Source organism: Boleophthalmus pectinirostris, unplaced genomic scaffold, assembly GCF_026225935.1.
Source record: "Boleophthalmus pectinirostris isolate CB_2022bp ecotype Guang Dong unplaced genomic scaffold, ASM2622593v1 HiC_scaffold_5, whole genome shotgun sequence".
Taxonomy (NCBI): Eukaryota; Metazoa; Chordata; class Actinopteri; order Gobiiformes; family Gobiidae; genus Boleophthalmus; species Boleophthalmus pectinirostris.
In genome coordinates, this window is record NW_026571404.1 from 5,769,121 (window position 1) to 5,783,828 (window position 14,708).

General features: G+C 41.1%; 1 protein-coding gene across 1 annotated transcript in view; it reads right to left on the bottom strand.

The window, feature by feature from the left end:
- marchf5 (membrane-associated ring finger (C3HC4) 5) overlaps window positions 1-14,708 on the bottom strand; it is a 76,146-nt gene that overhangs the window by 37,011 nt on the left and 24,427 nt on the right. Inside the window, exon 2 of the mRNA XM_020925793.2 lies at window positions 5,541-5,743. Within this exon, the coding sequence (XP_020781452.1) occupies window positions 5,541-5,743 (203 nt within the window). The remainder of the gene's footprint in view (window positions 1-5,540; window positions 5,744-14,708) is intronic.

The window sequence follows — 14,708 nt, forward strand, 5'->3', positions numbered from 1 at the left end:
TTTATTTTAATTCTAGAATCAGTGCGTCTGTTTTATTCATGACCACAACATTAGTTTTGTTCAGTAGTTCACTTACGCGTCATCGTCGTCGTCGTTCGTCTTTAAGTTTTCATCTTTCTGACCTTGATAGTTGTGGATAAATTCTTCACAGACAGAATGTTTATCCTTTGTCGACCTCTTTGGTTGAAGATTTGGTGATGGGGCAGATTTATGAAGCCGGTGGAAAATACACGAGACATTTCCAGAAACATTTTGCCATAGAAAAGGATTAACGTAAGTGATGTTTACCCTACATCGCAGCTCTTCCAGCCGTTGTGAAAAAGGCGTATATTATATTGTGTTGAAAATTATACGTTATTGTGAAGAAGAGAGACAGACTCGGGAGGAAAAGAAAATAAATCATCAAATCATCATCAAAAAACCACAGTCTGAAAGTGTAACTCCCCCACAGTCTATATTAAGAGAAGACTGGCTAAATTATAAAAAAAATAAAATAAATTGCCAGAGAAAGCGCAGTTCTTATTTTCACTGAACAAAAATGTAGAAAATTATTGAACTAAATGAACTAAAACATTTCAAATATAAACTACAACTGTACAGTAGTTGTGCTGTAATATTTGGATTGTTTCATTAATATCGTTTTGTTTTTATTTTATACTCAAAATTAAATTAGATTTTTTTTTGCGTCTTAAAACGTATCGAAATCGAATCGATATCGTGACCCCGTGTCCCGTATCGACATATGTATTGAATTAATACGGGCAAAAACAGGCATTCTGAGTGTGAGCGAGGTCGCCTCTCCACAGATCTGACCTGTAACTTGGTCTGGTTTGGTCTTGGTGAAGATAGAAAGGTTTAAGGCAAGGCAAGGCAAGTTTATTTGTATAGCACAATTCGTACACAAAGTAATTCAAAGTGCTTTACAGAATAAGAAATACATTAAAATCATAATAAAAACAAATCAAAACATAAATAATCATGAAGATTAAAATTAAAAAAGAGAGACATAAATTGGAGTGAAGAGTGCGGAATGAAAACCTTTCAGTTATTTGCACAGTTAAACAGAAATGTTTTGAGTCTGGATTTAAACAGCGTCACAGAAGAGTCTGTCTCACATGTTCAGACTGTTCCAGGTTTTAGCTGCATGAACCTGAAACTCTGACTCCCCTTGTTTAGTCGTGACTCTGGGCACCAGCAGGAGGCTGGTCCCTGAGGTCCTCAGAGTGTGAGATGTTCATATGACACTAACATGTCACAGATGGACTTTGGTGCTTGGCCATGGAGACACTTGTACACAAACAGAGCTGTTTTAAAGTCTATTCTCTGAGGCACAGGAGCCAGAGCAGAGACCTGAGCACAGGACTTATGTGCTTGTACTTCCTAGTTCGAGTCAGGACCCGAGCTGCAGCGTTCTGGATGTTCTGCAGCGTCTCACAGCTCGTTTGGAGAGACCAGTGAGCAGAACATTACAGTATCTAACCTACTGGAGACAAATGCATGGATAAGTTTCTCCAAGTCTGCTTTAGACAGTAAACCTTTGATTTTTGCTATGTTTTTTAGATGGTAAAAGGCTGCAGATGTTATTGATTTTATGTGACTGTTAAAGTTCAAGTCTGAGTCCATTATTACCCCTAGATTTCTTGCCTGATTTGAAGGTTTTAGAGAGAGAGACTGGAGGTGACTGCTGACACTGTCCCTTTGTTTTTGTGGACCAAACACTATGACTTCAGTCTTGTCAGAGTTTAGCTGGAGAAAGTTGTTTTGCATCCACACACTGATCTGTTGGATACAATGACCAAGTGAGTCCACTGGTCCATAGTCTCCTGCTGCCAGAGAGACGTAGATCTGAGTGTCGTCTGCATAATTGTGGTAGGACACGTTATTGCTGCTTATTAACTGGCCTAATGGCAGCATGTAGAGATTGAACAACAGGGGGCCCAGGATTGACCCCTGAGGCACCCCACAGGTCAGGGCCATGTGATCTGAGACACAGTTTCCAATTTCAACAAAATACTTCCTGTCTTCTAGATAGGACTTGAACCAGTTTAGTACAGTACCAGAGATGCCCACCCAGTCCTCTAGTCTCTGTAAAGAGGATCCCATGATCGACAGTGTCAAAAGCAGCACTCAGATCTAACAGGATCAAGACTGAGACTTTGCCTGCATCAGTGTTCAGGCGGATGTCATTTGTCACCTTGATAAGAGCAGTCTCAGTGCTGTGGTGGGCTCTAAAACCTGACTGGAAAACATCAAAGGAGTTGTTCATTTGGAGAAAGTTCGTAAGCTGTTGGTAAACAGCTTTTTCAAGGACTTTGCCAAAAAATGGCAGATTTGAGATGGGTTGGAAATTGTTCAGTACTGTGGCATCAAGACTGCTCTTCTTTAGGAGAGGCTTAATGACCGCAGTTTTCAACGCATTTGGGAATGTTCCAGATTGAAGTGACATGTTAACTATGTGAGTGAGTGGTGAAAGTAAACTGTTGAGGACAGACTTTAGAAATCTAGTGGGTAACATGTCCAGGCAGCAAGTAGATGAACTCAGACTGGTAACGATCTCTAAAACAGTTTTGTGAGTTACAGGTGCAAAGTGATTCAGCTCTAAGTGTCTCTGTGGCTGCATGCTTGTTATTTGTGTTGTGGAATTGATGGCATTTTTGATGCCCTGAAATTTGTCATTAAAGAAAACTGCAAACTCATTACATTTAGATGTGGAAATTAGTTCTAGTGGCAGTGGAGCTGGAGGGTTTGTTAATCTGTTCACTGTTGCAAACAGGACACGAGAGTTGTTACTGCAATTACCAATAATGTCCGAAAAATACTTCTCTCTTGTTTTACTCAAAGTGTAGTTGTACATATGCATTGTTCCTCTGTAAATCTCATAATGAACCTGGAGGTTTGACTTGCGCCATTTCCGCTCAGCCTTCCGGCACTGCCTTTTCTGTGCTCTGACTGAGTCATCATTCCTCCACGGAGCTTTTTGCCTCTTTAACCACTTTAACCTTTATCGGAGCGATGGCATCCAGAACATTCAAAACACTCAAAGTCACAGAGTTCAACACATCATCAACATTAGAACATGAGGCAATTTCAAAATGTATCATTTCCATGAACAGTGCACCTGTGTTATCATTTATGTGTCTCCTTCGAACAACTGTAGGAGCAGCCGGTGGTTTGGGAATAACAGACAGGTCAAAGAAGACACAGAAATGATCAGACAGAGCAACATCAACCACATTGACATTTGAAATATTTACACCCTTTGTAATGAGCAGGTCCAGAGTGTGCCCTCTGTTGTGAGTGGGCTCACTGACATGCTGAGTCAGACCAAAAGTTTCAAGGACAACACTAAGCTCTTTGGCATTTTTGTCACACACATTAAAAAATCACCTGTAATGACTAAACCATCAAAGTCTGTGCAAACAACTGAAAGCATCTCAGTAAAATCATCAATAAAACTTTGACAGTGCTGAGGAGGTTTGTATATGACTATGTAGAGTCTGGACGGTGATTGTTTTAGCTCCATTTTGAAGGAAACATACTCAAATGATGAAAACACCCCAAATGACAACCTGTGTGTAACCAAATGATCTCTAAAAAATGCACACACTCCTCCACCCTTTTTATTTGCTCGTGTTTCAGATTCAAATTTGAAGTTGGGAGGGGTTGATTCCACTAGCACTGCATGACCTGTGTTTTTGTCAAGCCATGTTTCAGTTAAAAACATAAAGTCAAGATTAAAAGAAGAAATAAAATCATGAATTAGAAATGATTTGTTACATAAAGATCTGACATTGAGCACAGCAAGTTTCTGATTAGTTTCAGTAGGACTGGGTGTTATCTTCTTACAGGGAACGTGAACTAAATTTCTCTGATTAGACAGTCTAACTGTCCTTCTTTTAATCCATCTACGTGTTGTAACTGGAGATATAGCTCCATCGCAGGGCCCCAGCCTGATATTACCTTTATCATGACTGTATGTCCTGGGACAGCAGAGGCCCTGTGCGTCCTAGCTCTTGGTGATAACAGCTCTGGGGAAAGGCGGGGGAGGGCGAGCAGGGGAGAGTTTGGGTGAGTGACCAGGTGAGGGACCAGGTGAGGGCCGAGGAGGTGGAATACGGGGAGGTTTGGGTGAGGGACCAGGTAAGGACCGAGGAGGTGGAGTAGGGGGAGGTTTGGGTGAGGGACCAGGTAAGGACCGAGGAGGTGGAGTAGGGGGAGGTTTGGGTGAGGGGAGAGCTGAGAGAGTCTCTGGTGGTGAAACAGGCACAGTTTTTGTATGGGGGAGAGTTCAACATAGTTGATGTCAGAACCCTTGACCGTGCTATGTTAGGTGTGATTCCCGATCTGATGAGGCTTTCTAGATGGTTGGGCAGTGCCATGGGTGAAGGGTGAAGAGTCTGTTGATGGAGTAGATGTAGCAAGGGGGACTCCAGGCTGGTCTGTGGGCAGCGGAGGTGATGGGTGTGCTGGTGGCGCTGGGGGAGGTGGTGGTGGTGTTGCTGACTCATTTAATGCTGTACTGTGAAACATTCCAGACAAAGCAACAACATCTCCATGGAGAAAAGTATTGCTCCAGTTTAGACCCAGTTTAGTCCCAGTTTAGCCCAGTCCCAGTTTAGTCCCAGTTTAGACCCAGTTTAGACCCAGTTTAGACCCAGTTTAGACCCAGTTTAGACCCAGTTTAGACCCAGTTTAGACCCAGTTTAGACCCAGTTTAGTCCCAGTTTAGACCCAGTTTAGACCCAGTTTAGACCCAGTTTAGTCCCAGTTTAGACCCAGTTTAGTCCAGTTTAGACCAGTTTAGACCCAGTTTAGACCCAGTTTAGTCCCAGTTTAGACCCAGTTTAGACCCAGTTTAGTCCCAGTTTAGGCCAGTTTAGTCCAGTTTAGACCCAGTTTAGACCCAGTTTAGTCCCAGTTTAGACCCAGTTTAGACCCAGTTTAGTCCCAGTTTAGACCCAGTTTAGTCCCAGTTTAGTCCCAGTTTAGACCCAGTTTAGACCCAGTTTAGACCCAGTCCCAGTTTAGTCCCATATTAGACCCAGTTTAGACCCAGTTTAGACCCAGTTTAGACCCAGTTTAGACCCAGGTTAGACCCAGGTTAGACCCAGTTTAGACCCAGTTTAGTCCCAGTTTAGACCCAGTTTAGACCCAGTCCCAGTTTAGTCCCAGTTTAATCCCAATTTAATCCCAATTTAATCCCAGTTTAGACCCAGTTTAGACCCAGTCCAAATTTAGTCCCAGTTTAATCCCAATTTACTCCCAGTTTAGTCCCAGTTTAGTCCCAGTTTAGTGAAGTTCTTGTGGACTGTTCCAGGTCCTGGTTGGGTCCTGGTTGGGTCCTGGTTGGGTCCAGGGTTGGTTCTTGTCTATTACTTGCTTAATCCTGATTCAGTCCTGGTTTAGTCTTTGTTTAATCCGTGTTTAGACCTGATTGAGACCTGACTGAGACCTGATTGAGACCTGGTTTAAGACCTGGTTTAAGACCTCGATGAAGAAAAGGAAACCGGTGTTATTACGGTGAGAACAGTTCCTCTTACCGAGTTTGGGGAAGACGATGAGGTACTCTGCGTTGCACTGAGGACAGGCCACTCGGGCGGTGCTGTTTCCTCTCTGCTTCTCGTCCACCCACCTCTGCAGACACGACTGGTGCACCCATTTGGTGGACCCCCGGCAGCGGCACGGGCGCACCCACTCCGCCGTCCGGTCGTCCTCGTCGGTGGCGAAGCACACCCAGCAACTTCTACAACCACAGACAGACAGAGAAACGTCAGAGGTCAGAAAGAACGTGAAAAAAATAAGACGATAGATTATGATCCTTGACGGTACAAAGAAGCGGACTAAGGGAGTGTAATGTCAACCACAGTGTTCAGCTCCAGACAAGTGAAGCTCATCAAGGCCAGCAGATACATGGGTAAATTTGGGTAAAAGAAACTCAGATTTGTCAGTTGGACAAACATTTATTTAATCATTTTTTTTCCAAACTAAAGACCATATTTTCCAGGCTATTAGACGCGCTCTTAAGCCTCTAACCCTACCAAAAAACAACGCGCGCCGCACAATCCAGAGCGCCCCATACACGAATCCACTCAGGTGTCCCAGCACGACTTCAGTAAACTACAAAGCCGCAAACACACACGGAGCAGACAGCGACCGCACGGCGAAAAACACCCACAGACACACTCATCACTCCACGCCGACGAGGAACGGAACAGAGGAACGAACTGAAAAAGCGAGCGCAATGTGCCGCTTCTAAACACGACTGAACAACTGAGTCACTGCAAACACGCCGACAATCCGTTGGTCCCAGACAGCACCTCCCTACACGCCACAACTGAACAAAGCCCAGAGTCACCGTGAACGAACAAACAAACAAAACCACTCACCCATCACACTGTTGGGTTTCCTTTAAAGTCCAGTGCGGTTAATTCGTGAAAAAAAATTGAAAATAGACCATTTAATGACAGTGCACCTTATAATCCAGAGCGACTAATAGCCCGGAAAATATGGTAAACGTTTCTCCGGTCGACAATTTGAGTTTCTACTTTGCCCTGGATTCTACCTGGACGACTGACCACTTTTACGCACATTGGAGCAGACTTCCATATTAGGAAAAGAAACTGTTTTATAAATATAACAAAACTAAGTCTAACAGCGAAATAAAAACACCAAAATCACGTAGAGTGGGTTAATACAAATATTTTAAGGCCAAAATGAGCCAGACAGCGGCATTTACAGACAGAGGGGCGACGTTTCTCAACACAAAGTGAATTGGGGCCAAAGTCAATGAAGCCAGAAGCCAATCAGAACCCTCAGACGTTGAGCGGAATTAAATAAATGGTAAATGGTCACATTTTTCTATAGCTTTACCAACTGAGCTACTGCCGCCCCCATAGTAAATATGTGAAATAGGGATGGGCATGATTAATCGATTAATCGATAATTGATCATTAAGAATTTCATCGATTACGTTAATTTTAATCGACAAACCGAATGTAGGTTGCTGTGTGTAGCCTGACCAAACAGGTCTGTACATGTAGCTCTCTGCATCAGAAGGAGCGAACAAACAGAAACATTCGGTCAGTCTTCAACGCAAATGTGTATTTAACGATGATTTGTACAAGAAATTCCAGGCTTTCCGTTGTGAGTCCATGTGCACAGTGAACAAAGCAGCACATATGTTTCTGTGTCCAGTGGGAAAAAGTTTTACCAGGTGAGAGTCGCGCAATATCAATGACGAGTCCCCGCCTCCCTCCCCCCGTACGCTGTCCTGGTTTTGACAAACGCAAATCTGGTCACACTAACCTGTATTCACCTGAGTCATGTCTTTTAATCCGACAGAAATTGAACCACATCAGCGACACAAGAGCTGTAGTTTTATCTTCGCTTAGTTTATGCAAATTAGCGATGCGGTTTTAAGTTTCGTTTTTGTGAAAGTTGCGCAAAACTGAATTAAACACATTATAATGTCAAACGGGCTGATGTGGCTCTAGAGTCGTTACGGTTTATATGTCGTAAAGTTGAATTTATTTATGCAAATTAGTAGTGCAGATAGTAATAACAGTGATGATCATTTTAATATAAAAACGTTAATGATTAGTCGATAATCGATCGTTAATTCTTCCGACGATCGATTAAGAAAATTTCATCGAATGCCCGTCCCTAATGTGAAATAAAGACGATTTAACGCGTTTTCCATGTAAACCGCAATTCAGACTTATTATTTCCATGTAAACTCGAAGGACAATATTTGAATTCTGAACAATTAAATCAGAATTATAAAAACATCCTGTAAACGTGACCATTAACGCACTACAAAAGTCGTACAGGACAAAGGCAGGATACAGGACACAGTGTATAATCTCATTCTGTAGGGACGCTCTTTTCAAGCGGAGAATACAAGGTCGTGTTTCAGATCATTTTCCTGAGACTAGCTTCTGTTTCGTTCAATATTTTCCTTTTTATAGTTCACTACAAACACGGTCTGTTGGGTGTAATGCAATCTGAACCAGGACGAGGTCAACTTTGCTTATTATTAAAGAGGGAGTATTACATTTCTGTGAGGCATTATAAGATCACCGTGTTACCTTTACTGTTTTAAAAATGCTACATTCTCAGCAAACAACGCATTAACGTGTTTTAGAAGTTTCTGACGCTCTGAGTTTCCCCTCTCTTTGCTCCTCGTGTTAAGTCGCTCCCCCTTCAGAGCGCTATCACAACACAATCTAATAAAATTACTACATGATACTGCACATCTTAGACTAAACTTAAACAAATTGTACTGATCCACAAGGGAAATGATCTGGACACAGGAGCTCACACATCACAATATAATATAATAAAGAGTAAAAAATATACGTGGTTAATAATAAATTCTAAATAAGTAGCAAAAAAGAGCAAGAGACAGGTGTCAAATAAGACATACCGTATTTTTTGGACTATAAGTCGCACTTTTTTTCATGGTTTGGATGGTCCTGCATCTTATATTCCGGTGCGACTTATATGTTAAAATGTTCACAGTGAAATGTGGAGAGGTTCTAGTCTTGTGTGTGAGTATCTGCTGCTCCTGTTCCTCCTGTACCACTGTCACTTGGCTCTACTGCGCATGTCTCCTGCAGAAAGAGCCTCTGTTCCTGTCTGTATCATGTCAGTCGATCGCACCATTACTTCTGTAACACTGAACAATTTAACATCTAAACAGACTTACAAAGTCGACTGAGAAGACTGAACACAAATGAGCCCAAAAAGACAATCACATTTTGCAGATTACAAACTGCAAGAAGCGAAATATACAGCAGAAAACGGTAATCGAGCAGCAGAAAGAAAGTTTGGAGTGAGCGAGAAACTTGTGACACCGGGAGGATGCACCATGAAACTTTCCTGAAGTCACGGGATGGATGGACAAAGTCTAGACTTCAGTGACACCGAAAACATCCTGTCAGGATTTAGAATCATTGTTATCATTGTTAGTTATGAGTGTACAAACTATTATTTATGTGTTTGCCACTTTTATATTGTTCATGGTTTGGGTGTTTCCTGCGACTTATTCTCCAGTGCGACTTATATATAAAAATTTTCACACTGAAGCTGCGAGAGGTTCTAGTCTTGTGTGTGAGTATCTGCTGCTCCTGTTCCTCCTGTACCACTGTGACTTGGCTCTACTGGGCATGTCTCCTGCAGAAAGAGCGGATGTCCTGCTGCAAGTAGTGAAATATGCAGTTGAAAACAGAAATTGAGCAGCAGAAAGAAAGTTTGGAGTGAGTGAGAAACTTGTGAGGGACTGACGGAAAGTGGGGATGGAGAACACAGCTTCACGGCAACCGGGAGGATGCACCATGAAACTTTCCTGGAAGTCACTGGATGGATGGACAAAGCCTGAACTTCAGTGACACTGAAACCATCCTGTCGGGATTCAGAAAGGCCCGAATAATTCTAACTGGAACTGATGCTCAGTCTCGTGACTTGTTCTGTTTTGCAGTTTATGCTCTAGTTATCTGAGTAACTTAATATGTTACAGTCTGTTGTCTGTTGTTCTCTGTTCTATTGTTTTTACTTGAACTTGACTTTCAAGATGAAATGTCGGTTTCCCCCAAAAAGTGCGACTTGTAGTCTGATGCAACTTATGTTTTTTAATTCATTGCGCATTTTTTGGCTGGTGCGACTTATACTCCGGAGCGATTTATAGTCTGAAAAATACGGTAATTATATAAATGCATTTGTACAAGTCAAAACTAAATCTCATCAGGTTTGTCACATTGTTTGTTGTGTACAATTTTGTATCATGTTTTTGAATACAGTACTACCAGATGCGCGCGACCTGAATATAAGCCGCATCAAGTACATTTTAAAAGAAAGAAAAAACTGTACATATATAGGCCGCACTTGTCTATAAGCCACAAGTGTCCACGTCTTCCAGAACGTTTTCAGGTTCGGGCCGTTCGCTTTTATCGCCTCTGAAAGCTTTTGTCGACTTTTTGCATAGAGTCAGTTGATTTCAAGTCCGGAAATGACAGTATTTCTGGAGAATTGTAGTGTGGGAGCATGGGTCTTGTACAGAATTTTACAGCTAACCGTAAGGAGGATTGGAATAGGCCCCGGGAGAGATCGGTAAACTGCTCAAACATGCATGGATGACATTTTAAACCTCTTTGGGCATGTTTTTTTTTAAGTGTGATCATTGTTATAACCTGATAGAAAGCTCAAAAAAATGGCAAAATACTCACTCTTTAATGATTTTCGTGAGGGAACAATATCACCACTGTAAAAAGCTTGAAGACATGGCGTTATAAAACTAAAATGAACCAACTATTACAAACTATTTAACTATTTATAACTAGACTAGAGACTTGTTTTAGCCTGTGCACGTTCCAGTGGCTCCGCTCCACCTGTGCTCATGAGCGTCGTGACATTTGAGCGTCATTTACATAATTACGGCGCGTCTCCACGAGGGGGTATTTCAGGAGATGGATGTGGAGACTTTATACAGTCGTTCAGAACAGAGCTGGAGGACAGGTGAGAATTCTTTTGGTAGAATTTGCCGTTGAGCTGTCAGAGTGCAGATTTGTTGACCTGGTTTTTGGCTCATGTCTCGGTAATTACTGAGACTATCCGCGTGAAACAAAAACTGTCAGCGTCAATGTACAAAAGTGATTTTTTAATTTTTTCACATTAGTTTCAGAAAGTGGTGCTATTATTCAACCCCAAAGACGTGATTGTCAGCTGAGAAGACTTTGAAGGTACATTGTGTATGTGGTTACTTGTATTTGAGTATAATACTTGTGTGGATTAGTTTAGAACAGGGGTGTCCAAACTTTTTTCATCAAGGGCCACATTTCTAAACACAGACGAAGGAGAGGGCCGATCGAGGGCCGCAGACTGGTGCTCTGTACAGTAAATAAATGAAATATGTGCATGTTTAACACGTCAGAATGAGTCATCAGTCTTTATTCATGCTGAGATCCTTAAAACCACACACTAAATATTAAATATTGGCTTTATCAAGGTAGATTTTCAACAAACCTGCAGTAAAAAGTTCATTTTTAATTGATGTAAGGTAATTTAGGTCAAGTCACCTGGAAGCCTAAGGGCCAAGGAAAATGTAAGTGTGTGTGTTTATTTCTTATTTATTTGCATGTGTGTATGTGTGCACATTCATGGGCATGTGCACGTCTGCATAATTAATAAATATAATGAATAATAATCCATATAACTGATATATTTTGCGTCTGTATTGTTATTAATGTTGTTATTACTACTTTATCCTGTATTATTTTATTATTATTATTATTATTTGATTGTTTATTACTGTATTTTTTTGACTATAATTTGCACTTTTTTCATGGTTTGTCTGTTTCCTGCAACTTGTATATTAAGATTTTCACACTGACAGCCTCTAGAGGGCATTCTAGTCTTGTGTGTCAGTATCTGCTGCTCCTGTTCCTCCTGTACCAATGTCACTTCACTCTACTGCGCATGTCTCCTGCAGAAAGAGCCTCTGCCCTGCTACAAGTCGTGAAATATTCAGCCGAAACCGGTAATCGAGCAGCAGAAAGAAAGTTTGGAGTGAGCGAGAAACTTGTGAGGGACTGGCGAAAAGCGGGAATGGAGAACAGTAAAAGTGCAGCTATACTCTACTTTTTAATTCATTAATTGGTTTTGCGTATAACATGCGATTAATCACGATTAATCGCACTCAAACTCATGCAATTAAGGCGATTAATATTTTTTTTATTTTTGCCCAGCCCTAGTTTAATTATTCAATTGTATATAATTGTACACCTGCTTCTGTTCAACAAAAGCTCTTGGTATGTAGGAAAGTAGAACATGACTATAGTGTTTTCTCGGAAGCAAAAAATTTCACAAGGAAGTAGGTCATGTTTTTGTGTTCATGTTCTCGGAATCGACGTATTATTTTCAGATGGAGCGCACGGGAGAAGCCTATAAAGTCCTACGGGAGAGTCTTTGTCAAACAGGCTTAAAGTTTTACAAATTTCCCGTCTTAATATTGTGTCTTTTCAGCTGACCTTTATCGTTCCCGAATCGAAATGGAAACTGATCTGTCCCCCGTCAGGATTAAAAGGCCGATTTGACGCCGTTTTCTGATTTATGTTATGTCGTTTCCTCTTCAGAAACAGAGCTGGAGTTGTGTTTTGTTTCATTCACACTTGTCTGACACACAGATCCTGCATATTTAGGCATTTGGAAACACTGTTCCAGCCCTGTGATGTCATGTGGTAATACAGGAAGTGCTGCTGTATAGATTCATACATCTTCCAGGCAGCTATTTTGTACCTGCCCAACCTGTAGACAGAAAGAAACTTGTAGCGAAAGGTCTCTGAGTTTAATGTTATCTGTGCACTGTCCTTGTTTTAAATAAATGAATCCATAAATAAATCACTAGAATTGTTTGGATAATTTCAGCCCTGGACTTGCCAATCTCTGTTTGGAGATGTAGACAGTAGTGTTGTAGTACTCGAGTGTCGAGTACTTGATTTTGAGACTGTTTTTTTTTTGTTTGTTTTTTGAGGGTTTTTTGCTGTCTTGGTCTTGTCTTGGACTCGATCACGTTTGGACTCTGTCTTGAAGGAGCTTGGAGTCAGTCTCGTCTCGTCCTCGTCCCGGTTTCGACCTTTAAAAGTCCCGGTCTCGTCCCGGTCTCGACCTTTAAAAGTCCCGGTCTCGTCCCGGTCTCGACCTTTAAAAGTCCCGGTCTCGTCCCGGTCTCGACCTTTAAAAGTCTCGGTCTCGTCTCGGTCTTGACGAGTGTCAGGCCTCGAGTCCCGAGACAAGACCAAGACAAGACCGAGACGAGTGTGATCATATTTCATTACGGCCGCTTCTGTAGGCAGTAAACTTTTTACTGTGACATGTGGCTTAAGTTTGCCCAATAAAAGTGCACAAAGGCATCTGTATTTGTCACGATGTGCATTTGGTAAATGTGCAAAGGCTAAATCCCACTGTAAAACCTGTAAGACACCCAACTTTCTTCACTTTCTTCTTCATAGTTTTTTGTAAAGTGTCAGTGGAAGTTCTCTTAAAGAAGGATTTCTCAAACTGTGGGTCCAACAAAGGGCACAGAGTGTTTCAGTTTGCTTGGTTTAGTTTATGCCTAAATTAACATTAAGAAATAAAACGGAGATAGATGTATGAAATCACTGATATATATGTTCCAAAATAACTGTAAAATTAAAAATAAATGTAGAAAATAACAAAGATGGTCTCGATTTGGTCTCGATGGGTCTTGGTCTCGGGACCCTGTGGTCTCGGACTGGTCTTGGTCTCGGTTAGTGCCGTGTTGACTACAACACTAGTAGACAGACTAATAAGTTCAAATTCGAAGAATATCTTTGTCACTGTAACAGATGCAACAAAATGAAGTGCAGTCCTCGTTCAGTGCAAAGGCAGCAATAAATAATAAAAGATAAAGTGACTATGGACATTTTTAAAAAGTGCATAAAACCTCACACACCCAGACATCTCCCAGACATACACATCCCACATACATAAATGTAAAACGTTCAGAACTGTGCTTTGGTTGCACCATTTAGTGAAATAACGACTGCTGGGTAAAAAAACGTTTTGTTTTGTTCCTGGACCTGTATAAAAATATAATAATAATAAAGGATTACTCAAACATGTGTGAATGAAACAAAACACAACTCACACACACAATATTATAAAAACCACAAGAGTCAATTCTGCGTAACATAGGAGCTTTAAAGGAGCACTACGTAACTTTTCTATTGGACGGTCCACCATCTGCTCGTCTCTACAGAGATTTCACTGTTTTCCCTGGAATGTTTGGTCTTTAATTCAATTCAATTTGGCAATAAAAAACCCTGTGACACATGCACACATGCACACGCACATGCACACACACACACACGCACACACACACGCACACACACACACACACATAGTTTGGAGCATTGACACTAAAGCAACAACAGGCCTTTAGAATGTTTTGATGTCCCATGAACCCAACCCATCAATACTGCGCACTGACATCACGCTGGAGGTGTCCTACATGTATCACTATAGTGGAATGTTCAGCAGTAACCATGGAGACTGCAAAAATTAACAAATACAGTGAAAAAAAATTAAGATGGTCTGAACTAGGGGTTTTGCAAAAATATCGAAATATCTCATAGTTTAATGTGATGATACAGAATCAGTATCGTTGGCTGCTGTATCAATACATCACCAAGAGTATTTTTTAGTATATTTTACTAAATTATTTTGTTACAGAGCTACAGTTTTGTTGCTCGTTCAGAGGAAGGAAACTCGTTTCTGCGACACATTTGACATTTTCACTGTTTTGATGATTAAAATGTTTGTGTTTCATATGAACTTTGCACAAGAAATGGTTTAACAAAGACTTATCAGACATGATTTAACCTTTATTTTTCCCTGATCTGTATCGAATCAATTTGAGTTATACCATATCGAATCAAAAGTGAGCTGTATCGAGGTATGTATCGTATCGTGGCCTGAGTATCGAGATATGTATCGTATCGGCAACTTCTTAATGATACCCAGCGCTAGTAATTCCGTTTAATAACAATATCCAAATCTCTCAGTATGATATGTTCACAATATGAATCTTACGGTACGATATTTATGCAATTTTTTTATGGAGGCCAACAAAATGGTGAATATGAGACTTTTTCATGCAGATTTTGTCAGATTAAAGTCTTGCAAAGCTTCAG